The sequence below is a fragment of the Phacochoerus africanus genome, chromosome 14 (genome assembly GCF_016906955.1).
Source record: "Phacochoerus africanus isolate WHEZ1 chromosome 14, ROS_Pafr_v1, whole genome shotgun sequence".
NCBI lineage: Eukaryota > Metazoa > Chordata > Mammalia > Artiodactyla > Suidae > Phacochoerus > Phacochoerus africanus.
Genome location: NC_062557.1, coordinates 360,337 through 382,812, shown reverse-complemented (window position 1 = coordinate 382,812; position 22,476 = coordinate 360,337). Strand labels below are relative to the sequence as shown.

The 22,476-nt window shown below is 61.2% G+C and overlaps 1 protein-coding gene across 2 annotated transcripts in view; it reads left to right on the top strand.

Moving 5' to 3' along the window:
* The window catches only part of TBCD (tubulin folding cofactor D), a 124,178-nt gene that overhangs the window by 6,466 nt on the left and 95,236 nt on the right, over window positions 1-22,476 (top strand). For both annotated transcript variants that reach the window (XM_047758406.1, XM_047758405.1), the window contains exons 5-9: window positions 1,517-1,651; window positions 3,408-3,463; window positions 7,420-7,552; window positions 21,364-21,409; window positions 21,535-21,667. In XM_047758406.1, coding sequence (XP_047614362.1) covers window positions 1,517-1,651; window positions 3,408-3,463; window positions 7,420-7,552; window positions 21,364-21,409; window positions 21,535-21,667 — 503 coding nt within the window. The remainder of the gene's footprint in view (window positions 1-1,516; window positions 1,652-3,407; window positions 3,464-7,419; window positions 7,553-21,363; window positions 21,410-21,534; window positions 21,668-22,476) is intronic.

The window sequence follows — 22,476 nt, the reverse complement described above, 5'->3', positions numbered from 1 at the left end:
GAGGTGTCACTCCCTCTCTTTTCCTTTATCCCCTTGTCTTGTCTTTTTTTTTGCATTTTTAGGGCTGTACTCAGGGGCATGTATAAATTCCAGGGCTAGGGGTCGAATTGGAGCTGCAGTTGGCAGCCACAGCCACACCGGATTCAAGCCACATCTGTGACCTGCACCACAGCTCACGGCAACGCTGGATTCTTAACCCACTGAGCGAGGCCAGGGATGGAACCCATGTCCTCATGGATCCTAGTTGGATTCCTTTCCGCTGAGCCATGACAGGAACTCCTGGCTTTGTCTTTTTACCTGTGTTGCTTGCTTTAAATGATTTCCTTCTTTTTTTTTTTGTCTTTTGTCTTTTTTGTTGTTGTTGCTATTTCTTTGGGCCGCTCCTGCGGCATATGGAGGTTCCCAGGCTAGGGGTCGAATCGGAGCTGTAGCCACCGGCCTAGGCCAGAGCCACAGCAACGCGGAATCTGAGCCGCGTCTGCGACCTACACCACAGCTCACGGTAACGCCCCGGATCTTGAACCCAGGGACAGGGATCGAACCTTCGTCCCCGTGGACACTAGCTGGGTTTGTTACCGCTGAGCCACGACGGGGACTCCATCTTCGGTGCTTTCTTTTCTTTTTTTTTTTTTTTCTGTCTTTTGTCTTTGTTGTTGTTGTTGTTGCTATTTCTTGGGCCGCTCCCGCGGCATATGGAGGTTCCCAGGCTAGGGGTCGAATCGGAGCTGCAGCCACCGGCCTACGCCAGAGCCACAGCAACGTGGGATCCGAGCCGCGTCTGCGACCTACACCACAGCTCAGGGCAACGCCGGATCGTTAACCCACTGAGCAAGGGCAGGGACCGAACCCGCAACCTCATGGTTCCTAGTCGGATTCGTTAACCACTGCGCCACGACAGGAACTCCCTAAATGATTTCCTTCTAAACATGCCCTTTATAGAAGAAACAGTTCGCCGACACACGTAGAGTGTGCTGACAGCTATGTCACATCCAAATTTTTTCACCTTCAAGTAGAACTGTGTTGGGGTCCCCAGAACCACCCAGATTTTGATGGTTCCCTAGGCCCACTGCCGTATAGCTGTGACTTACTGCAGCAGAATCAGCAGAGAAAGGCACATGGAGCGAATTGGGGGGGGGCGGGCGGGAGGGTGGGAGGGGGATGGGGAGCAAGCTTCCGGAGTCCTCTCCCCGCCGGGTCACCCAGGACACTCGTTCCTGCAGCACCAGGTTGGAGAGCAGGAATGAGGTTCCCCTGGGGTGGCTGTGGGGCTGAAGCAGGATTTCTGTGGGGGCTGGTCACGTGGGTGCTCCCTGCGCAAGCCACACAGCTTGTGCCGGGCGTCCGGGCACGACGTGGCCCTTGTCATTTCGGGAGGTGGGATCCTTCTGCCCGGGTGGCAGCCAGGCCGTGGTCGGGGCTGGGGTGTGGGGGGCTGTGCGCCAGCCTGGCTCTGAGGCCGTGGGTCTCGGCGCCTGGGAGGGCGCTCAGGATCGTGTCACTTTGCCTTGGCCCGTAGACCTGGGAGACACGCTACATGCTCCTCCTGTGGCTCTCCATGACCTGCCTCGTCCCTTTCGACTTTTCACGCCTGGACGGACACCACCGGTGCGGGCAGGGGTCCATCATGGACCGGATCCTCCAGATAGCAGAGGTGCGTAGTCAGCCCTGCCGGCGTTCTGCCTCCTGCTGTCCCGCACTTGGCTTCACTGCTGTGTCTCTGGAGCTGCTGTGGCTCTTTCTCAGCAAGGCGAAACTGTGTTTCGTAACCTGCCATGGCCCTGTGATCATTCCTCTGGGTCAGGATGCATGGCCCTGGCAGGCCTCGTCTCTCTGCAGGTAAGGCAGGCCCTCTGTGACAGCACAGGGGGGTTTCAGGGGCAGGGGTAGGAGGAATTCAAGGTCAACTTTTAAGTTTTATTTATTTTTTTTGCTTTGTAGACTGCACCTGTGGCACATGGTGGTTCCCAGGCCAGAGATTGAATGGGAGCTGCAGCTGCCGGCCTGCGCCACGACTACAGCAACGCCAGACCCGAGCCGTGGCTGGGACCCACACCACAGCTCATGGCAACACCGGATCCTTCACCCACGGAGCGAGGCCAGGGATGGAACCTGCATCCTCATGGATACTAGTCAGATTCGTTTCCCTGGCACCACAACGGGAACGCCTACAGTCAGACTCCTAACCCGCTGTGCCATAGTGGCACTCCTATATTAGTTACCTTTTGCCGTGGAAGATACTGCCCTGAATTAGCACACCTTTTGTCGTCTCATGGTTTCTGTGTGTCAGCAACCTGGGGCGGCTCTGCCGGCCCTTTGCTTGAAGGTCTCCCCAGGCTGCGGGCAGAGCTCAGCTGCAGCCCGCCTGCTTCCAGGCTCTCCTGGTCGTTGGCAGGAGTCAGATCTCACTGGTGTTTGCGAGGGCCTCAGTACTTCGCTGCTGTTTGTGACGAGGGCAGCTCGTTCCGTGAAAGGCGTTGGTCACACCTGCTGACTGACCACGGATGTGACCTCCCATCCCTGCCAAGTCCTCCTGGTTAGAAGCCGGTCCCGAGTCTCTTCCACGGGGTGGGCACCTGGTGCAGAACCCGGGCCACCTTAGAGTCTGCCCGCCTTAGAGTCTTCCTCGTCCTAAGCTGCCTTGAGAGCAGACACTCTTAGAGCGTTTCCTGCATCAACTCCTTTAATTCTCCTTAGCGAGGCAGGTAACTGCTTTTATCCTCGTTTTACTGAGGAGGCAGCAGGTGTGAAAGCAAGTGGCTTAGCCGGCTTGCCTTCTCGTATGTGGTGGATTCAGATTTGAACCCGGGGGTTCGGCTCCTGGCCTGCTGCTCGCGGTGCTGCACGCGGCCCCGTGTCCGAGGGCCCGGGTCCTGCTCTCCTGAGGTCTCGTCTGATGGCCTTGCTGTGTCCGAGTCTAAGGGGGAAGGTGCTCCACTGGCCCCTCCTCACTAGACGAGTCCTCGGGATGCGCGGTTTGTGCTGCTCGTCGTGTCCTGCCACCCTGCGTGGGCTCCCCCAGGTGGGGTTGCCTGGGGAGCGGCAGCTGTTTCTAAATATTCGTCCTTGAGAGTAAAGGCCTTTTATCATCTGGGAACAGTTGAGATGAGACTGGGAGGCCTGCTGCTCACTGCGGTAGGCCTGGGCCTCGGCGGGCCCGTGTTGGCTGCACGCTCTGGGTACCACGTGTGGGCTGCACTTTCCCACTGCTTTTGCAGATGTGTGTTTCCAGGGGCGCGATCGGGCACTTCCCTGAGCTCCTGTTTATGAGTGGCTTGTGCCACTTTGGGATCTGGCCTCTGCCCGGGAGCCTGGGCCCTCCGGGAGCCTCGGCGTGTGGGAGCCACCGGCCAGGCAGTCCTGGAGTTGACATGTTTGTAACTGTGCCTGTGCTTTGCCCTTCCTCGTAGTCCTACCTGGTCGTCAGCGACAAGGCCCGCGATGCAGCCGCTGTCCTCGTGTCCAAGTAAGTGTGCCGTGTCAGCCGCATGACGCGGTCGTCGTCAGGGCAGACGCTGGGGTGACAGGCCTCGGGAAGCCTTGCTGCTGAGGACTCTGCTCATTTCCCTGCGGGGACGCCAGCACGGTTGGGGCGCCGGAACCTGCTGTGACCACCGACAGTGCTGGCTGGGGGCTCCTGGGGTGACCTGATGCTGGGTTGGGGGCTCCCAGGGGTGACCTGACGCTGGGGTAGGGACTCCCAGGGGGTGACCTGATGCTGGGTTGGGGGGCTTGTAGGCCCGTCAGGGAGTGCAGATTTAGAACAGGTGTAGCTGTTTTGCCGAGGCTGGACCTCACCTGGGGTCTGGGGTAGGAGAGCCTCTGAAAGTGGCCTGGAAAGCCGGTCACGCCATGGTTTGTGGAGGTCACCGGCTGGGACTGTGTCCTTGTGGCTTGGGATGGAAGTTCCCAGACAGTCCATGTTACCGAAGAACGGGCTGTGTCCAAAACAGACAGAAGTGGTTTCATCTGACGAGTTGGGTAAGGTGACCCAGGCAGGGCGCCCGGAGTCTCCACGATGCCCGGGGCTGCTGGGGAGGCTGAGCAGTTGTCTCCTGACTGTGGGATGGGAGAAGGCCGTGGTTTTAAGTTCGTCCCTCGGGTGACGTGATACAAAGCACGGGCATGGCGTGAGCGAGTTAGAAAATTTCCCTTACCCCGTCCATTTGCGAAAGTTGAAAATTGGCTGCAAAAGTTTTGGATTTTTCTTTCCTTTGTAAGGCGGCACCTGCGGCATACGGACGTTCCCAGGCTGCTTGGAGCTGCAGCTGCCGGCCTACACCACAGCCAGGTACACCACTGGGTCCTTAACCCGCCGAGCAAGGTCAGGGATCAACCCACATCCTCGCGGAGACAGTGCCGGGTCCTTAGCCTGCTGAGGCACAGCGGGAACTCCCCTTTCCGATGTTTTGATTGGGAAGCAGGCAGCAGCTCGTTCAGGGTCACCTTGTCTTTGGTGTGCAGCGTGATGGTGGGAAGAGACACGCTTGAGTTGCGGGCACTGGGAGGTGTTGGGTGAAGTGCCTGTGAAAGGGCCTGCCGAGTCAGAGGGCAGGGCCCGAGCGCGGGCAGCCGACGTCGGGAGCCAGGCGCGAAACACCTGAGGTGCTTCACCTGCGGGAGGAGAAGCTCCCGGACAGGGGCCTCCCGTGGTTTTGACACGGACTGAAAAAGCGTGGGTTTCTTTCTGACTGTGAAAATAGTCAGTGTTTGAGAACATAAAGCAAAATAAAAAGTACAAAAGAAGGGAGTTCCTGCTGTGTCTCCGCATAGCGAACCTGACTGGTCTCCCTGAGGACCTGGGTTCACTCCCTGGCCTTGCTCCGTGGGTTAAGGATCCGGCGCTCCTGTGAGCTGTGGTGCAGGGCGCAGACGCGGCTCGGACCCCGCGTGGCTGTGGCTCTGGCGTAGGCCGGCGGCTGGAGCTCTGATTCAACCCCGAGCCTGGGAACCTCCATATGCCGTGGCCCTAAAAAGACAAAAAAGAAAAAAACAGTCCAGAAGAAAACGCGTGTGTACTGCCAACCCCGGAGTAGTAACCGCTGTCCCTGTCCCCGCCGCCTGTGGGCACGTGGGCCCACGGCTCGGGTCCACGGCCCGTGAGCGCCCCTGTGGGAGGGTCGGGGGCAGGCGGGTGTTGGGTGTTCTTCCTCGGGTCCGAGGCTCCTGCAGGCCCGTCGTCAGCAAGGTCAGCACCGCCTGGGACTCTCCGCGCGAACCGGTGCCCGATTGACTCTGTGTTCCCTTCCAAGTTCGCGGAGACCTAACTGACACCGTGAGAGGCCGCAGACGCCTTAGGTGGAGGGCACGAGGGGATGCCAGGTCACGGAAAGCGAGCGAGGGTGCGGCGCCCCCGCGCCCTCTGGTGGTGGGACGGGCAAGTGTCGGGGTTGCGGCCCTGCGGTGACAGGCCTCACCTCGTGTACTTCTCCCTCCTTTTCGGCGGGCTGTTAGCGTGAGGCCCTGGGGGTGAAGGGCGGGTTGCACGCAGCCGTGGTCCCCACGGGCGTCTGCTTGCTGACATCTCGGGGTGGGAGGCAGCTGCCTGTCTCCCTCGCTCTGCCGTCAACCTCGAGCGCGTCCCCTGACGCTGGGTGGCTCTGGAGCAGCAGCACCTTTAAACAGCGGCTGCATTGTCTGTAACTGGTAGTGCGTTGATGCCTCCTGTCGTTCCACAGAAACTCTTCCGTGGAAAAATAGGCCTTTGTTCTTCTTGAGTACGTTAATTTTAAAAAGTGGACGTTTCTATCTAACTGTAAAAACGTGTGCTGCTGGGAGAAAACGTTGGGAATTTGGAGCATAGAGAGTTGGGAACCCGTGTGTTTGTAACTGTAACGCAGCACGTGCAGCGGATTACTTTGCGTTTCAGCGTCGTCGCTGCAGTGAGTACGCGCAGTGCAGTCTCATTGAGTTACTTTGGCCTCTGCTCTTCCACTTCATTTCCCGCGACCGTCGATGGAATGGCTTCCTTATAACCCCTGTTGCTCGTTACTCTGGGCAGCTTCCTCACGCCTCCTTGCCAGTGCTGATGTAATGGCTGGCTGGGGGTGTCAGCCCGTTTTGGTATTTGGGACTATTTTCTCAGGCAAGGCCCCTAGAATCACCTGGCAGCAGGGGCAGACCCAACCATGTCCTTGTGTCCTGAGGCTCAAGAAGTCCATCGCCCACTGTTCTATCTTTTTTCTTTTTAATGTCTTTTGTCCTTTTAGGGCCACACCCGTGGCATGTGGAGGTTCCCAGGCTAGGGGTCGAATCGGAGCTGTAGCCACCGGCCTACGCCAGAGCCACAGCAAAACGGGATCTGAGTTGTGTCTGTGACCTACACCACAGCTCACGGCAACGCCGGATCCTTAACCCACGGAGCGAGGCCAGGGATGGAACCCGCGTCCTCATGGATGCTAGTTGGGTTCATTGCTGCTGAGCCACGACGGGAACTCCCAGTTGTCTGTTTTCTGTGATCCGGGGCCCTCTTCCAGACCTGCTGAAGCACAGCTTCTTGGGAGGTAAAGGTGGTTAAACCCTTGGGAACCTGGGCGTGGTGCCCAGAGGGGCTGGGAGACGGTGGCGTGAGCTTTGTCTTTTCTGACCACCGGGAGCAGAGGTCCTGCCCTGGCCGAGAGGCTGCTTGGAGGGATGAGGGGCCAGGGGGTTGCCAAGGACGGTGCCAGGCATGCTGAGTGCCGCTCCTGGGGCACGCATGCCCTGGTGGGACGCCCTGTGGGGCCAGAGTTCCACACGGGTCCCCCCATGCCGCTGTGGCCGCCCGCCTCCCTCCCCTCACAAATTTGTTCCCTTCTTGTTATGTGCCTGCTGCTTGCGCCTCCCCGTCAGAAAGCTGGGCCCTTGTGCACCCGATGGCGAGGAGTGAGGGGCCCAGGCCTCGGTGCGGGAGCTGGAGGGCGGCCGAGAGCCCGCCTGCGCCTCTGAGCTCCGGGAGTGCCACGCTGGGCAGACCCCTGCCATGGGGCTGTGGGACCAGGGGCCGTGGGGCCGTGTTCGGAGCGCTGAGTGGGAGCTGGGAGGCTGGGGGCCGTGTTCGGAGCGCTGTGTGGGGCTACGCAGCAGGCAGAGGGGAGGGAAGGAGCCTCGTGGTAGATGCAGGGAGTGGGGGGCTGCAGGTGGCCACATGGGGGCCCAGGGGGGCGGGGGGCAGAGGAGTGGGCATCGCTGGGCTCAGGTGAGAGTGGTCCTGTGGTGTGTGGGACCTGGGGACGAGCGGGGATCAAGGGGCCGGAGATGGGGGCCGGGCCCTGTGTGTGGCCCAGAGGGTCGTGGTGGGAACTGCCAGCTGAGGGCCGTGGTCTTCGCTTGGAGAGGGTCGGGCGCTGTGTCCCCCTTGTGGCAGCAGGCCGGGAAGGGGGGTTTCTTTTCAGCGGGGGCCCCTGTCGAGCCGTCCCCTGCTTGTCTGCTCCCTTCCGGCAGGTTTGTCACGCGGCCTGATGTCGGGCGGGAGAAGATGGCGGGGCTCCTGGACCGGAGCCTGTGCACTTTGGCCCGCTGCTCCTTCCGGACCATCGAGGGCGTCATCGCCATGGACGGGACGCTGCAGGCTCTGGTAGGCCCCGCGCCTGGGGGCGGGGGGGGGGGGACCCGTCGGGCGGCAGGGGTGAGCGCCCCCCGCCCCGGGCGGGAGGAGACGTGTCCTCTTGCTCTGCTGCTCTGCCCTGCTCCTGGGTTGCCAGCCCTGGGCCCGCTGCCCTGCGCGATGCCGCCAGGGGGCAGTGGTGCTGCGGAGCTGGGCCCTGGGCCGGGCGCGTCCTCCTCGGGTTTCCTGCCGCTCAGAAGCCTTCCTGAGACGCGACTGGAACCAGCTGAAGGAAGTAGGCAGCTGAGCCGGAATGTGGTCTTGTTCAGACGCTCCGGGCGGCGCCCCGACCGGGCCCCCAGCCTGGGCTGGTCGATGCCGCCTCCTCCCCCTTTCCTGGTGCTGCCGGGGGAGGGAGGCCGCCCTGCCTGGAGCTCTGGGGTCTCTGTCCTCGCTTGTCTCTGAAGCCGGGAGCCCCGGGCCCACTTGGAGGAGAGCAGGGCGTTTGGGCCTGACTCAGTGTGACGTCACCTTCTTGGGTGTCGTCCCCTCTGCTCTTGGCGGCGGCGGCGGCGGCGGCAGGTTCTGACATGTGTGGGGCTGCGGCGTGGCGTCCGGGCCGGGGGCGCACTTGGGGAGGGCGGGCAGCCCCAGGGCCTTCTCGAGTCTGTCCTTCCCTTCACCGTGCCCTTGTCTCCAGGAAGGCCTGTCATTTAAGGGATGATCTTAAGACGTTTGGAAAGGAAACTGGGAAAAATAAAACACGTCCTGGTCCTGGAGTCTGTCGAGGCGATGGCTGTTTTTGCACCTCTTTGGTTCTGTGAAGACGTGTGTGTTACATGCGTCGTTTAACGACCTGAGCTGGGGTTCCGTCCCACTCACCCTCTTGAAGTGTGGAAGTGGGGGGGTTTGCAGGTGCACAAGGCTTCCGGCCATCACCCCATCCCCGAGTGGCGTGTGCCTGTGCCTGTGTGTGTGTGTGGGTGCGCCCCCCCTCCCCCAGGGAAAGCCCCGGGCACCAGCAGGCCCTCCCTCTCCTCTCTCTGCTCCTCTGGGTTTGCTCACTGGACGCCTCCTGAAGACGGAATCCTGTGATGTGTGGCCCTTTGAGTGGGCTTCTGTCACTGAGTCCCTCCACGTTGGAGCCTGGTCAGTGCCCCGGGGATTCGTGGTTTCTCTAAGTCATGCCCGGCTGAATGTGCCCGTCTAAGTGTTTGTGCCAGCACGTTCTTTCGGTTCCCTGGCTGCCACGGTAGCAGTCGTTGTTGTTTTTTTAAGTTTATCAGTGATTTAAGTATTTTTCTGTGTTCTTGAGGTCTTCTATCCATTTTTTATGGCTGCACACCTGTGGTTGGTGGAACACAGGGTCCGCTGGTGCCTGCGTGTGTGGGGAGGTGCTGACGGAGGGCTGCTTGTTCTGAGGGGGTCAGTGCAGGGGGGCAGGCGGGGGTTGCTGAGCGGGTGCAAGGGGAGGGGGTGCAGGGTGGCCAATCCTGGTGGGTGGGGCTGCGATGGTGTATTTCAGGGTTTGAGTGTGAGTGGATTACTCTTCGTTTTTTGCATGAGTCACACTGGGAAGTCTTAGGTCACAGAGAAGCGCGGGTCTGACGGACGCGGCCGAGCCGGTCAGTCCACCTGGCCTGCCGGGTGGACCCGCCCCCTCCTGGGTGCTGCTTCCGTTTGTGGCTGCGGTTCTGCTTTAGGCCTCCTTGTCCAGGTCTGGAGTCTGCATTCTCCCCAGGCCCCAGGGCCTCTTGCAGCACCGCCACCCCCCCCCATCCCCAGGCCATTGCCACGTTCAGGGCAGGGCCAGGTGGCTCAGGCCATGGGCAAGAGTACCTGTGGCCTACTCGTCCTGGCTCACGTCCTGGGACTGCCTGCGCCTTCTTCTTTTTTGTCTTTTTAGGGCCGTACCCATGGCATATGGAGGTTCCCAGGCTAGGGGTTGAATTGGAGCTGCAGCTGCCGGCCTACAGCACAGCCACAGCCATGCCAGATCCGAGCCACATCTGCGACCTACACCACAGCTCGTGGCAACGCCGGATCCTTAACCCACTGAGCGAGGCCAGGGACCAAACCCGTGTCCTCACAGATACTTGTTGGGTTCGTGACTGCTCTGTTAACCACAGGAACTCCGCTGGTGCCTTCTTGGCCTGAGAAGATCTTGGGGCCACTTTCTGACCAGTTCTACCCTGCCTGGGCCCATAGTTCCTTTTTTTTTTTTTTAAATAACTTTTTTTTGGGCTGAGCCTGCGGCATGTGGAAGTTTCTAGGCCAAGGATCGAACCCTCACTCACCACAGCAGTGACAACCCTGGATCCTTAGCCACTAGGCCTCCAGGGAACTCCTCCCCCCTTTTTACAGAACATTTTTGATCTTGCTGCTTGTCCCTGGATTGTTCCCACTCTGTCTCTTCTTCACGTGTGGGGCACAGACGCGGCAAGCCCCCCGCCCCCGGCCTCCTGCCGGCCACATCCCCGTCCACAAGCGGGCCAGCGCTCTTTTGGGGGACGGTCGCTCTGTTCCGCACGTCGGAGGGTCTCTTCCTCCTGAGGAGTGGAAGCCTTTCCCGAAGGCCTGGTGGAGCCGAACCCTGTGCCCTGCCCAGCCGTCGGCCCCGAGGAGGGAGCCTGCGGGGCCGAGGCACTTGGGCAGCCGCGCCCCAGAGCCGTTTGGGGCGGTGCGCCCTCGGCAGGGGTTTCGCCTGGTGGGGCGCCGAGCGCCTGGCCGGGGAGGGCGGCCCCGGGGCAGGCATGTCCCTTCCGGAGAGGCCCGCTGCTTCCCCTGGAAAACCGAGGCTCTTTCTGGAATCCCGCGCCTTGTGCCCTCCCCTCTTGGAAGGAGAAATCTGGTCTGATCGCGGCTGCTGCCGCCGGGCCAGGAGGAAGCCGTGTGGGTGCTGAGCTCTCTTGGGCGGGAGTGGTTTCACCATGAGCTCGTCCGACCTGAACCGGAGGCTGGTGCCCGCGGTGCGTGCTGAGACCTGCAGGTGCGCTGTGCCTCGGCGTTTCCTCCGCCTCCTTTGATGCCCTTGGCTTCGCCGCATCCACCTGTTCATTAGTGTGGGCAAGGCGAAACAGGTGGACCCGTAACAAGTACCGTCGAAACTGGGCCTTGGCTTTTATTTCCCTCGAAGCACATTCCTCTCGCAGCGATGATTTTTAATTCCCGTGGGAGGGAGACATGTACGTGGCAGCTTCATTTCCCTGGGAGGCCTGTGGCTCTTTGAAAACACCCCTTGGTTTAGTCCCTCCTCAAGCACTGGGATTACTGCACATTTAGGAAATTCAGGGAGGGAACACCTGAACTTGCTGTGCTCTGCTCTCGCTGGCAGGCGTGCCCTCCCCGCTCTGGCTCCCCAGGCGCCCTCTGTGCCCACTGGTGGCTGTTCGCCAGCCACCAGACTCACGCACCTTCACAGCCTTTGAAGGTTTCGACGGTGCTTTCACCCTTCTGTCACTGACTCAGGTCGTCTCGAGCGAGGGACCCAGACGCCATCCCTGCCCCCCGTACTTGCTGCCCCGCAGCAGCACCTGTGACCCCGCCCCAGCAGCGGGGGGGGGGGGGGGGGCGTCGTCTCTGGCCTGCGAGCATGGTGTGAAGTTCGCCTTTGACCAGGAAGAGGAGGCACTTGCGTGCCCAGGCTGTTTCTCATGTGGCTTTGCTTTCTGTCCGCTCAGGGTTCTTTGCAAACAGCACCCTGTGGTTTCAAGCGCAGTCTGGCCAGAGGACACGTGGCCCTGCTTGGGCTCTGTGGTCCCAGCACCTGCCTGGGGCAGGGCCCTGGTGGAGGAAAACACGGGAAGAACCCTCTGAGGAGGTCTGTCTCGGGCTGCACCTCTGCATCCCTTCATGTGCTTTTGCAGGATCCGGGGGAAGCGAGGTGTCTCCCGGCTGCCTGGGGCTTCAGGTGGGAGCAGCGGCCCCGCTGTTCGTCCCATGTGACTCAGTGCTTCGTGTGCCGCAGGCGGCCCAGCGCGCAGGCCTGTTGGCACACGCCTGGTGTGGGGCCACCCTGCTTCCACTGGCACCTGCCGTGTGACCAGGTGACGTGTCCTGATGGACAGGTGTGTGCGCCAGGTGGCCCAGCCTGGGCCGCGCTTGCAGAGGAAGGGACTTTGACTGTCAGGTGCCCTGGCCCGATACTATGGGGCCAGCAAGTGCCGCGGGCTGCGTGGCTGGCGTCCCTCCAGTGTGCGTGTCCCTCAGGCTCTGTGCCCTGGCCTCCCTGCCCTTACCCTGCTTTCCGGCCTTGGTCCCAGTGGCCCGGCTAGCCCCCTGCACACCTGCTGTGCTCTGGGGGTCCCTCCCCCGCCTAGAGGTGGGTGCTGGCTGGTGCTCTCCTGGGCCAGGTTCAGCGCCGGGTCCCCACATGGGGAAGGGGCTTGGGGCGTCTCCTAGGCCTGCCCCGCTCTCCTGGTCTGGAGCTCACGGGGCCATGCTGGCTGCCTCCAGTAGCCCGTCCTCCCCTCCTGGGTCCTCACCCAGAGCAGTCATCTGCTGGCTGCTGCTCTCCCCATTTGGGGCCCAGCCAGGCTGTGGAGGGGCCCTTCCCGGCTGTGACTCCGCCTCTGGGTCCCTCAGCTGCAGCTGTGGTCCATCTCTGCCACCTTCAGTGGAACCGGGTGCAGGGGGGCCAGTGCCGGAGAGGAGGCAGAACAGAGGCGCCTTCCCGTGGGGCAGCCGGGCCCAGGGAGGGTGGCTGTGGTTCTCTTTGCCCTGGGAGCCAGGGCGACTTGGGTCCTAAGTGCCCTCGGTCCTGGTGGCACGCCTGGGCCCGTGTCCCCAGGAAAGGGGGTGCCTTGTGTGGCTGGACGTAGTGGAGCTCAGTGGTTCCCGGGCTGGCGGTTCCTCCCTGTGGCTGTTCTGGGTCCCGTGCTTGTGTCTGCCGCCCAGGCCAGTGGCCCCCTTGAAGGCCCTCAGTGGCTCAGCTCCTGCCCGCCCGGGCCCGGGCGAGGCCCGTCCTCCCCTGCCTCCGAGCGTCCGCGCCTGTCTCGCCGCCGGGCTCAGAGCCGAGCGCACCCCTGCCCCTGCCTGCGCTCCGCTGGGGACGCGCCTCTGCTCTGGGAACCGCGCAGGTTCTGTGTTGACTGTTGCTTTCTACGTTTCTGTGGCAGGAATCGTGGCTTTTCCACCCTTTGTGCGTCACGGTGTTAGGCAGCTGTGAGCTGTGCCGTCCCTGTTTCCGGTTCTTGTCGGCTGACTGAGAATTGGTCTTTCTCGTAAGAAGTTAGCATCCCCAGAGGACGTGGTCCGGTGCGGCCCGTGGGCGGGGGACCAGGGTTGCCGGTCTGGGTCCGCCTCCAAGCCCCTGCGGCCCTTCCCACCTCAGGCGCTCTCGTCCCATCGTGGGGTCGCCTCGGGGCCGAGACGCGGAGGCGGCGGCTTTGTGGCTCCTTGGGTTGATTCTGACCCTTCCGCGGGAAGCCCTTGAGCGGCTCGGCTTCACGGTGCTTGAAACGCTCGGGTTCAGGATGGTGGACAGCCTGCTCGTGCAGGACCCGTGTGTGCCTGCTCACCAGTCGCAGGGTCTGCCCGGGCTCTCGGGGCTGGGCTGAGTCCGGGGAGGGGCCGGGAGTCTCGGGGCAGTTAGTTCGCTGGCGGGGCGCCGCCTTCCCCGAGGGCTGTTGAGAGCGTTGGAGGAAGCCGGTGAGTGATGTGAGCAGCTTGGCTGAAGGACATCCCGAGAAGGAAGTCGCAGCTCTGGTGAGCTCTGGGCTCCTTCGTGGGCTCGGTGTGGCCCCTTCCAGTCAGGACACAGGCGGCCGCGGCCCCCGCCCTTCCTGTGAAGACACGTGTTTGGTTGGGATCTCACTGCTGGGGTAGGAAAAGATTAACACGCAATGGGAAGGCATCGCTTAAACATTCCTTTATGAAGTGAGTTTGTATTTATGTATTTGCATATTTAAAATCTTTAGTGACTTTCTTGACAAACTTATCAGAATTGTATATTTTTCATTTTGAATCCTACCCAATAACAGTTAGCTGTTTCATCCCAACCATTGTAAACTCAATTTCAAAAGTTAAACACGTTCCACTTTGGAAGACTATTTTTTTGTTTTGTTTTGTTTTTTTGTCTTTTTGCTATTTCTTTGGGCCGCTCCACGGCATATGGAGGTTCCCAGGCTAGGGGTCGAATTGGAGCTGCAGCCACCGGCCTACGCCAGAGCCACAGCAACGCGGGATCCGAGCCGCGTCTGCAACCCACACCACAGCTCACGGCAACGCCGGACCGTTAACCCACTGAGCAAGGGCAGGGACCGAACCCGCAACCTCATGGTTCCTAGTCGGATTCGTTAACCACTGCGCCACGACGGGAACTCCATGGAAGACTTTTTAACAGTTTTTTTAGTTTTTTCAATTTTAACTTTTTTGTTTTGTTTTGTTTTCTCACGGAAGACTTTTTTTTTTAGGGCCACATTCGTGGCATGTGGAGGTTCCCAGGCTAGGGGTCCGATCGGAGCTGTAGCAGCTGGCCTACACCAGAGCCAAAGCAACGCAGGATCCGAGCTGGGTCTGCGACCTACACCGCAGCTCACGGCAACGCCGGATCCTTGACCCACGGAGCAAGGCCAGGGATCAAACCCACATCCTCATGGATGCCAGTCAGGTTCACTTCCGCTGCACCACGACGGGAACTCCTGGAAGATTTCTGTCTTCCCCTTAACGTCTGTGGTCCCGAGGGACAAAGCCAGGCGTGCCCCGCAGAGAGGAGGCAGCTTGCTTCTCGGGGCTGGAGGTGCCCCTGGTCTGGCTGGCCTGCCTGGTCCTGAGCACCGCCTGGTGGTGCGGCCTGCAGGCCCGGCCTCCTTCTCAGTTTCTCAGTGCTCCCCCTGTGCCTCTGTAGTGCCTTGGGGTGTCACCCCGGGCGCTGAGCTATTCGGCTTTGCGGCCTCCCGGGGAGGGTGTGGCCGGCAACTCCAGCGGGGACCATGGGCCAAGCTCTGAGAGCTGTCCAGCCTTGAACTGTTGCGTCAGTGCTGGTTTGGTCCCCCCCTGTGCACACTGGGGCCTGGCACCCTCGGTGGCCCCAGGACGGGACCCAGGAGCACAGAACAGGGGGCCCGCCCACCCAAGCCCCCTCGTCCTGTCTGCTGAGCCGCGTTTGTGAGGTCCCGTCTTCTGTGGGCAGGGAAGGCCGGGCCTCTGGAGAATTCGGGGGTGCTGGTGGGCGGGCAGCCCCGCGCTGCGTGCTGTGGGCCCCTTCTGCCCAGGGCCCGGGGTGGAGCTGCTTTTCCTGGCCTTGACTCGGTGGTGCCTCCAGGGGCCTCAGACCAGCACCTCCTGCTTGGCGGCCGGGCGGTGGCAGCCTGTGATTTAGGGCTGGAGAAGGTGCCCCAGGGAGGGAAGCTGGTTGCAGGTGGCAGAAGAGCCGGTTGCGTGGGAGCCGTGGAGGGCGGGGTGCTGCAGAGATGACAGACACCCCGTGCTGCCCTGGTTCTAGAACAGCGAGAGCAGACCTGGTGGTCCCCCCCCTCGGCAGCTGCGCCTGCTGTCCCGTGGCGTCTGCGTGGCCCTGTGGCTTGTGGGGAGTGTGTGCTTCCAGCCGGTGCTTTGCCCTTGGCCCCGTGTCACGATTCTGTGAGAATTGAGTGCCCCCCAGGTAGTGGTGGCTGATGAAGGCGCCCGACCACCCCAAGACCAGGGTGGCGGCTGCTGCTTCCGCTGCCGCGGGCAGCCTGGCCAGGGGGGACCCCGTGCTCCCAGGAGGCAAGGGGGGTGAAGGCGGCCCCGCTTTGTGGAGCAAAACAGGGCCTTGTCCTCCGTGGTTTTTGTTCCCTCCTCCCTCCGTCCCTCTGGGTCCTTCCTGGGGGGCCTGTGACTCCCGCGACCCCTCCCTTGGTATGCAGGGCACCCCCTGGCAGTCCTGTGGGCTCAGGGTGGAGAAAAGGGTGGGGAGAAGGCTCTCACCCGCACTCAGAGAGGACGGGGTCTTGGGTCCCCTTGGTCCGGACAGTGGCCGCAGCCACTCTGTGGGGTGGGGACCGCGGGGCCTGTCCCCATCTGCCCGTGCCGGGTGCTCCTGCAAGTTCTCGTCTCAGACTCTGTCAGGGGTCAGCAGGTGAGCTGTTCCCGTGGCAGAGCCTTGGCGCCTTTCCTCCTGTTTTAAACGCCTAGTGTTTATTCGTGGATGAGGCCACAGAACGCCCTGCGTGGCCGCCAGCTGCTGTCAGTTCTCTCCCCTGCCCTCGACCGTCCTGCCTCCTCTGCCCTTGTCTGGTTCCTCAGCTTCCCGGCCATAGGCCGTGCCCCCTCCATGTGTCCCGCGCACGCTGCCCGTCTAGCGTCGTCTGGTAGGTCTGGCCATGTTGCTGCCGCCTGGGCTGGCCCCGTAGCGCCTTTCCTGCGGGGGCAGAGCTTGCCCTCACCTGGGCCTCGGGGGAGCTGTATCTGTCGTGGGGCGGCCACCCCAGAGCCTGTGGTTTCTCATGGCTGCTGTGGTTTGTGTTGGACTCTGGGCTTCGGACGGGCCTGGGTGCTGGGGGCTGGTCTTGGTCCTCGCTGCCAGGGGCTTCGCCCGAGAAGCCTGCACTGGGATGGCTTGAAGGGCTGAGCTCAGCGGGGCCTGTGGGCCGTGGCTCCTGCGCGGCGCCTCTTCCCGTGGGTGCTGCCTTCCCAGGGGAGGTGTCCCTGGCTGGGCGGTCTGGGCGTGGAAGTCGCAGCGCTGCTGCTTCCACCTGGCTCTGTTGGCTGAAGGCCCTGGGCTGTGGGGAGGGCAGCATCGACCCGGACGCCCCAGCTGTGGATGGAGGAGGCCAGGGAATTTCTATCCAGATTGCACGTTGAGAGCCAGAGGAATCTGGGCCCTGTGGCCTGGGTAGTGCACAGCCCTTCAGTCTGATGCCCACTCTGGGCCCACTAGGGGTGCCTGTCTGACCCCACGCTGCAGCCGGGCAGCCGTGTCCGTGGGCCGCCCCCATCCTTGCGGCGAGGGCTGCTGGACGGCAGCTTTTCCGTGAGGTTTGTCTCAACTCCCCCACCAGGCGTGGCCAGGTGTCTCATGCACGCCGCGTGGACCCCATCACACCCCCGCCCGCCGACTGTAAGTGGTATTTTGGGGCTCTCGGCCCGCTCCCAGAGCCCAGGTCCTCGCGAGGAGGGAACCTTGTGTCTCTGCTCAGGAGCGTTTGTTCTGGGAACGGATGACGATGGCCGAAGTGCATCCACCTGGGCACATTCAAGGTCGCACGGAGTAAATTACCTTGCATTCTGTAAGGTAATCTCGGCGCGCGTTCCTCAGTGCTCGGGCAAACGAGGGGAGCGTGTGTCTTCTTAGTAGGAGGCGATCCTCTTCTCTTTGCCGAACGAGTTTCACGTTCGTCTGCATTTTGTGCTCGGAGTGGCTCAGTGAGATCCACGCACTTTCCCGCCCCGGCCGTGCGTGGGCCCCACGCCTCCTTCACTGCGTGGGGGACCTGGGGGTGCAGCGCGAGGAGCCCCCCTCGCTTCCTTCTCCGACTTTGAGTTCGGTGGGTGGCGCACAGGGAGCTCCCTTGGGTGGTGAAGAGACGAGAACATGCCCGCCCCGTCCGCCCGGAGCGCAGCCCTGCTCACCGAGACCGCCGCACCGCCGAGCGTGACTGCGGGGCCCCATGCTCCTGGGGGCCACGGTCCGGGCTGGCAGCTGACTCCTTCCTGGTCTGCGGCTCGGGCGTTTCCAGGCCCAGTGGGCTCTGCAGCCCAGGGCCCTCGTGGAGGAGTGTTGGCCTGGGCCTCAGCGTTCCCGGGGCTCTGCTTGCTGACGTTCCCGTTGGCCGGAGCCCTGGTCGGGCTTTTGTTCTTTCCTGTGTGGACTCTCCTGGGACAGTTCCGATTTTCCTGTCATTTGCTCTCCTCTCCTCTTCTGTGCCGGCCCTCGCCGTAGTCTGCTTCTGATTTATACTCTTTGTGGCTTAGCGCCTCCACCCTTCTGGAGGATCCCGCTCCATGAGAGTCAGAGGGGCCCCCGGGGGCTCCAGCAAAGCGGCCCCCGGTGCCCCCGGCTGTTCTGGGGCAGGCCGGCTCCCTCTCTGGCGGCCCCTCTCAGGGCCTGGAGCGCCTTCCCTCCGCGCCTGAGGGCCTCGGTGGAGCTCTCCTGCTGTCGGGGGAGCGGCCCGACGTTGAGCGTGGGTGCGGTGCCAGCTGTGCGTTTTGCGGGTGCGTCTCGTCACACAGAGGGCGGTCCCTTTTGTTTGCTGTCCACGGGGCGCTTTTATCAGGAGGCTTTGGATTTTGTCAGATCCTTCTCGTGCTTTTCCTGGGGTCCTTCGTTCTCTGTTCCCTCAACCTGCTGTGTGCCGTTCATCGTCAGCCCTGCCTTCCTCGCACAGGGGGCGGGCCCCATCGGTCTTGGGGAAAGGCCGTGTCACACCCCTGGATTCATTTTGCTCGCGCTTGGTAGAGGTGTTCGTGTGTCTCTTCACGCGGGGCGTTGCTCTGTGTTTCTTGCGATGTCTCTGGTCTTGGTGTCAGGCGAGGACTGACCTTGTGCGGTCGGGCGGGAAGGGTTCGCTCCTGTGTTTCCTTAGCATTTATGTAGGATTAATTTTTTTCCTTAGATACTTGCTAGAATTCGTTAGTAAAGCCAGGTGGGCCTAGGGTTTTTGTTGTGGAAAAATTCTCAATTACCGATTAAATATCTTTACGATCGGGGTCTATTCAAATTTCCTGTGCCTTTTTTTTTTTTTTTGTCTTTTTGCCTTTTCTAGGGCTGCTTCCCGAGGCGGCTTATGGAGGTTCCCCGGCTAGGGGTCGAATCGGAGCTGTTGCTGCCGGCCTACGCCAGAGCCACAGCCATGCAGGATCCAAGCCGCCTCTGCAGTCTATACCACAGCTCACGGCAACACCAGATTCTTACCCCACTGAGCGAGGCCAGGGATCCAACCTGCAACCTCATGGTTCCTAGTCGGATTTGTTAGCCACTGCGCCCCGGCGGGAACTCCCATCGAATTTCCTGTGTCTTAAGGCATTTCTGCTAATTGGAATCTGTCTTGGAATATGTCCGTTTCCTTTGAAGGGGGTCTGGTTTGTGGTCCTAAAGTTGTTTGTAAAATCCCTGTGTTATCCTTTTAGTCTCTGCAGGTGAAGTCCTGGGGCCCTAACTCGATTTTTGTGTGTGTACGACACGTGCACATTGACGTAAAGTAGGCAGCCGTGCACACGTGCGTGGAATTCTTTTTATTTTTTTATTTTTATGTTTTGCTTTTTAGGGCCTCACCCGCGGCATATGGAGGGTCCCAGGCTAGGGGTCGAATAGGAGCTGTAACTGCTGGTCTACGCCACAGCCACGCGGACTCCGAGCCGTGTCTGTGACCTTCACTGCAGCTCATGGCAAGGCCAGATCCTTAACCCACTGAGCGAGGCCAGGGGTTGAACCCGCAACCTCATGGTTTCTAGTTGGATTCGTTTCTGCTGCACCCAGATGGGACTCCGCGTTGAATTATCTGAAGTCACTTCACTACCTCTGAAGACTCCGCTTTGTGTTCTGCCATTTTGAGGACTTTTTAAAAACGAAGGAAAGTTTAGTTGTTTCCGACGATGGCCATTCCGATCGCAGCGTCCCCTGGAAGAGTGCTCAGAGTGGCTGCCGGAATTCAGGAGCCCTTCCCTGCACCGCTGGCTGCCTGTTTGCCCGCCTCGGACGGGGGCCGGCTCTCTGGGGCTGGGTGGGCAGATGCGAGCCTGGTGCCCTGGCGGCTGGCATTTTCTGTTTCGCTGTCGTGGAGCTGTTGCCGGAGTAGAGTGTCCTCGCCAGCCTGGGGAGTTGGGCAGGTTCGTGTTGGTACTTGTTTTACACCAAGACGTCCGTTCATGTTTTAGGCGCACCGTTACTGTCCCTTGGAAAGTTGGTCGAGTCTGAGTGGTTTTCATAACTGGGGTCCTGCCGTGCTGCCGGGTTTTCTCTGACCGTGCGTCTCGTGCGGTGCTGCTGGCCAGGGGGTGCTGCGAGCCCGCCCTGGGGCACCCCCTCCTCACCCTGCTGGCTGTGTTGGCGCCCCTGGCCCGGCTGGGTTCTGTTCTGGTTTGTGTGTGCGGCAGTTCAGGGTGAGGCTGTTGCGGCCAGGTTATTTCTGTGAACCCGAAATTTAGTTTTTGTTTTTCCCCCTTTCTGGCTGCCCCACTGCACGCGGAGTTCCCGGGACAGGGGTCCGAGCCACGCTGCAGTTGTGACCCATGCTGCAGGGGCTGGAGCACTGGATCCTCTGTGCCGGGCCGGGGGTCGATCCTGCCTCCCAACGCCGCAGAGACGCCACCGATGCCCTTGTGCCACTCCTGCATTTAGTCTTCTAAGGTTAAAGATCTCTGAGCACAGGCCTGTCCTGTTTGCGATATTGTCGGCGTCTGGTCTGGCCCAGCAGGTGTACTGCGGGCTGGGCGCGCAGGGCTGGGGGCAGGCGAGACCGGTGGAGGCGAAGACGTTGGCCTTGGACGGCAGCGGGCGGCACGGCCCCTGGCCTGGCGTCTGTCTTTCTGGGTCCCCCAGCCTGTCGGCACCACTGGGATGGGAGGCTGACAGCCAGGGCCCCTGGGCTCGCGCTGGCGACCGCTGCTGTAGGCAGAGGCCGTGAGTGGCCCAGCCTGGGTGCCGCGTCCTGCCTGCATTCCTCTGGCGGCAGGACGGTTTCCTCCTTCCTCCCCCAAGCCCTCGACGCCTCTCCGACCGCACGGGAGCAGCTGTGGGTCCAGGTGACGTCCCTCGCCACGAACCCCCTTGTCGTGAACCCACACTGTGGAGACACCGGCTCGAAGCGTTTTGGGAACAGTTTACCGCGTCGTGAAACACGGATGTTTCTGTGCGGCTCATGGAGTCGGGGGTCCTCGTGCATTTTAGTGCGAGTCACGAGAGGCCCTGCACCTGCTCCTCGGATGGTGGGCTCGTGGTTTTGGGGCTGAGTTGGTGGGGAGAAGAGTGGCGGGAAGACTCTGCCGAGGGCCCTGGCAGCAGAGCAGGGCGGGCTGGTGAGGGGGGGCGGCCCGGGTGCTCTCTGGGCGCCAGCACTCCACGGCGCCCGGAGTGTTGGAGGTCCTCGGCCTGCGGGTCTGCCTCCGAGCGGGCAGGGCCCTGGGGGGTGGCCTCATCGTGAAATACCCTGGACCTGTGTCTCGGACCACCTCCTGTGGTCTGGGGCGGGCAGGCCCAGCTTGCCAGTTAGGGCCTGTCCTTGAAGGGAATGCTCCTAGGCTCTTTTCTTTGAGGTGCTCGGCTTGGGGGCTCTTTGTCTAAGGCTGTGGATGCCTGTGCGAGTTGCCCTGTTTGTCTTTTGGGCTTGAAAGCTGAGGGTGTGATAAGAATTTCAGGTGGAGCACTGGAGGGGTTTGAGGCCTGTGACTTTGGAGGTGGTCACTGGTTCCAGGGCGCAGGAGTGGTGCACGGGGACGCCGGGGGATCCGTCCCGTGAGTCCAGGGGACCAGCCTGCCGGCCCCACATGTGCGGGAAGCAGGACTTGTGATTAAGAATGAGAGTGGTACTTGGGTCCTTACTTTTGTGTGAGACGGTGCGACCTGTAACTCTCAGCTTTGGCACCTTCTGTTACACGCAGGTCAGCCAGGCCCTGAGGGGCTCCTGCTGCGTTTCCTGCCCGGCACCCCTGGGGTCCGTACGGGTGTGGCCGTGAGCCGGGCCTCCCCCTCGGCCCTGCACGTTGCCCCTGGGGGGACTTGCTGGCCAGTCTCTGGTCATTCCTTTCTTTATTGGCTGCAGAAACTGCTGCTCCCTTGTTATTTTGTGGTGACCGTTTAGAGTGAAAGTTGTGGCAGGTGCAGTGAATTGTTTTGATAATTTACAAATTGTTTTGACGTTGTTTGAATTTCGTAAATGTATTTGCAACACTTAAGTAAACGTTGAACCCCTTTCCTTTAGGCACAAATATTTAAGCACGGAAAACGAGAAGACTGTCTACCCCATGGTGAGTGAGGGTGCTTGTGTGTGAGTTTGCCCGAGGATGATCCTGGGGGCGGGGGGCCCCGTGGACGCGTCCGGCTTCGGTGGCGTGTGGTTGTCACAGACTGAGCTGTCCTGCTGTGTTCGCAGCTGCCACCGTTCTCCAGCGCCTGGACGCCTGCAGGCTCCCGGAGAGCAACCAGACCCTGCTCCGGAAGCTGGGGGTGAAGCTCGTGCAGCGGCTGGGCCTGACCTTCCTGAGGCCGCGGGTGGCCAAGTGGAGGTGGGTGGAGCGAGCCGTGGCCGCGGGCGTGGATTCCAGGCAGCCAGGCTTCTGCTTTCATTTTTTTTCCAGGAAGGGCTTTTCTTTTCTTTCTTTTTTTGCTTTTGAGGGCCGCACCTTTGGGATGTGAAAGTTCCCAGGCTAGAGGTTGCATCGTAGCCGGCCTACACCACAGCCACAGCCACGCCAGATCCGAACCACATCTGTGACCCTCACCACAGCTCAGGGCAACGCCGGATCCTTAACCCACGGAGCAAGGCCAGGGATCGAACCTGCAACCTCCTGGTTCCTCGTTGGGTTTGTTACCTCTGAGCCACAGTGGGAACTCCAGGTAGGGCTTTTCTTTTGGTTCTTTTCTGATGCCACATCTTCCGGGTAGGATTTTGAAGTGGGGCTTGTTTCGCACTTTGTGAGAGTGGCTGTCATTGAGGGCAGGCGGCCTGCCCCGTGGGAGAGCGCTGTCCTGAGCTCCTCGAGGCTCGCTCCCCCGGGCACCGTCCGCCCCGTCTGAAGGGTCCGTTCCTTACTAGACGGCCCCTTGGGCTCGGGTTGTATTTCCAGTACTACCATGTGTGCTTTGGGAGGGATTATTGGATTAAGTCTGTCTCCAGTTACAGCAAATTTCAGGGAAGTGTGTTGTGTTTTAGTGATGTTTTACTGAAGAACCTCTTGGGCATTCTGCGTACTGTTATTCTGGAAGTTGTTTAAGAGATTAAGTGCCAGTGGCTGCTTCCCAAATGCCTTGGAAGATTAACGTTCCATCCTGAATTAGGGTTCCCCTGAGAAACAGAGCCGGTGATGTGTGTGTG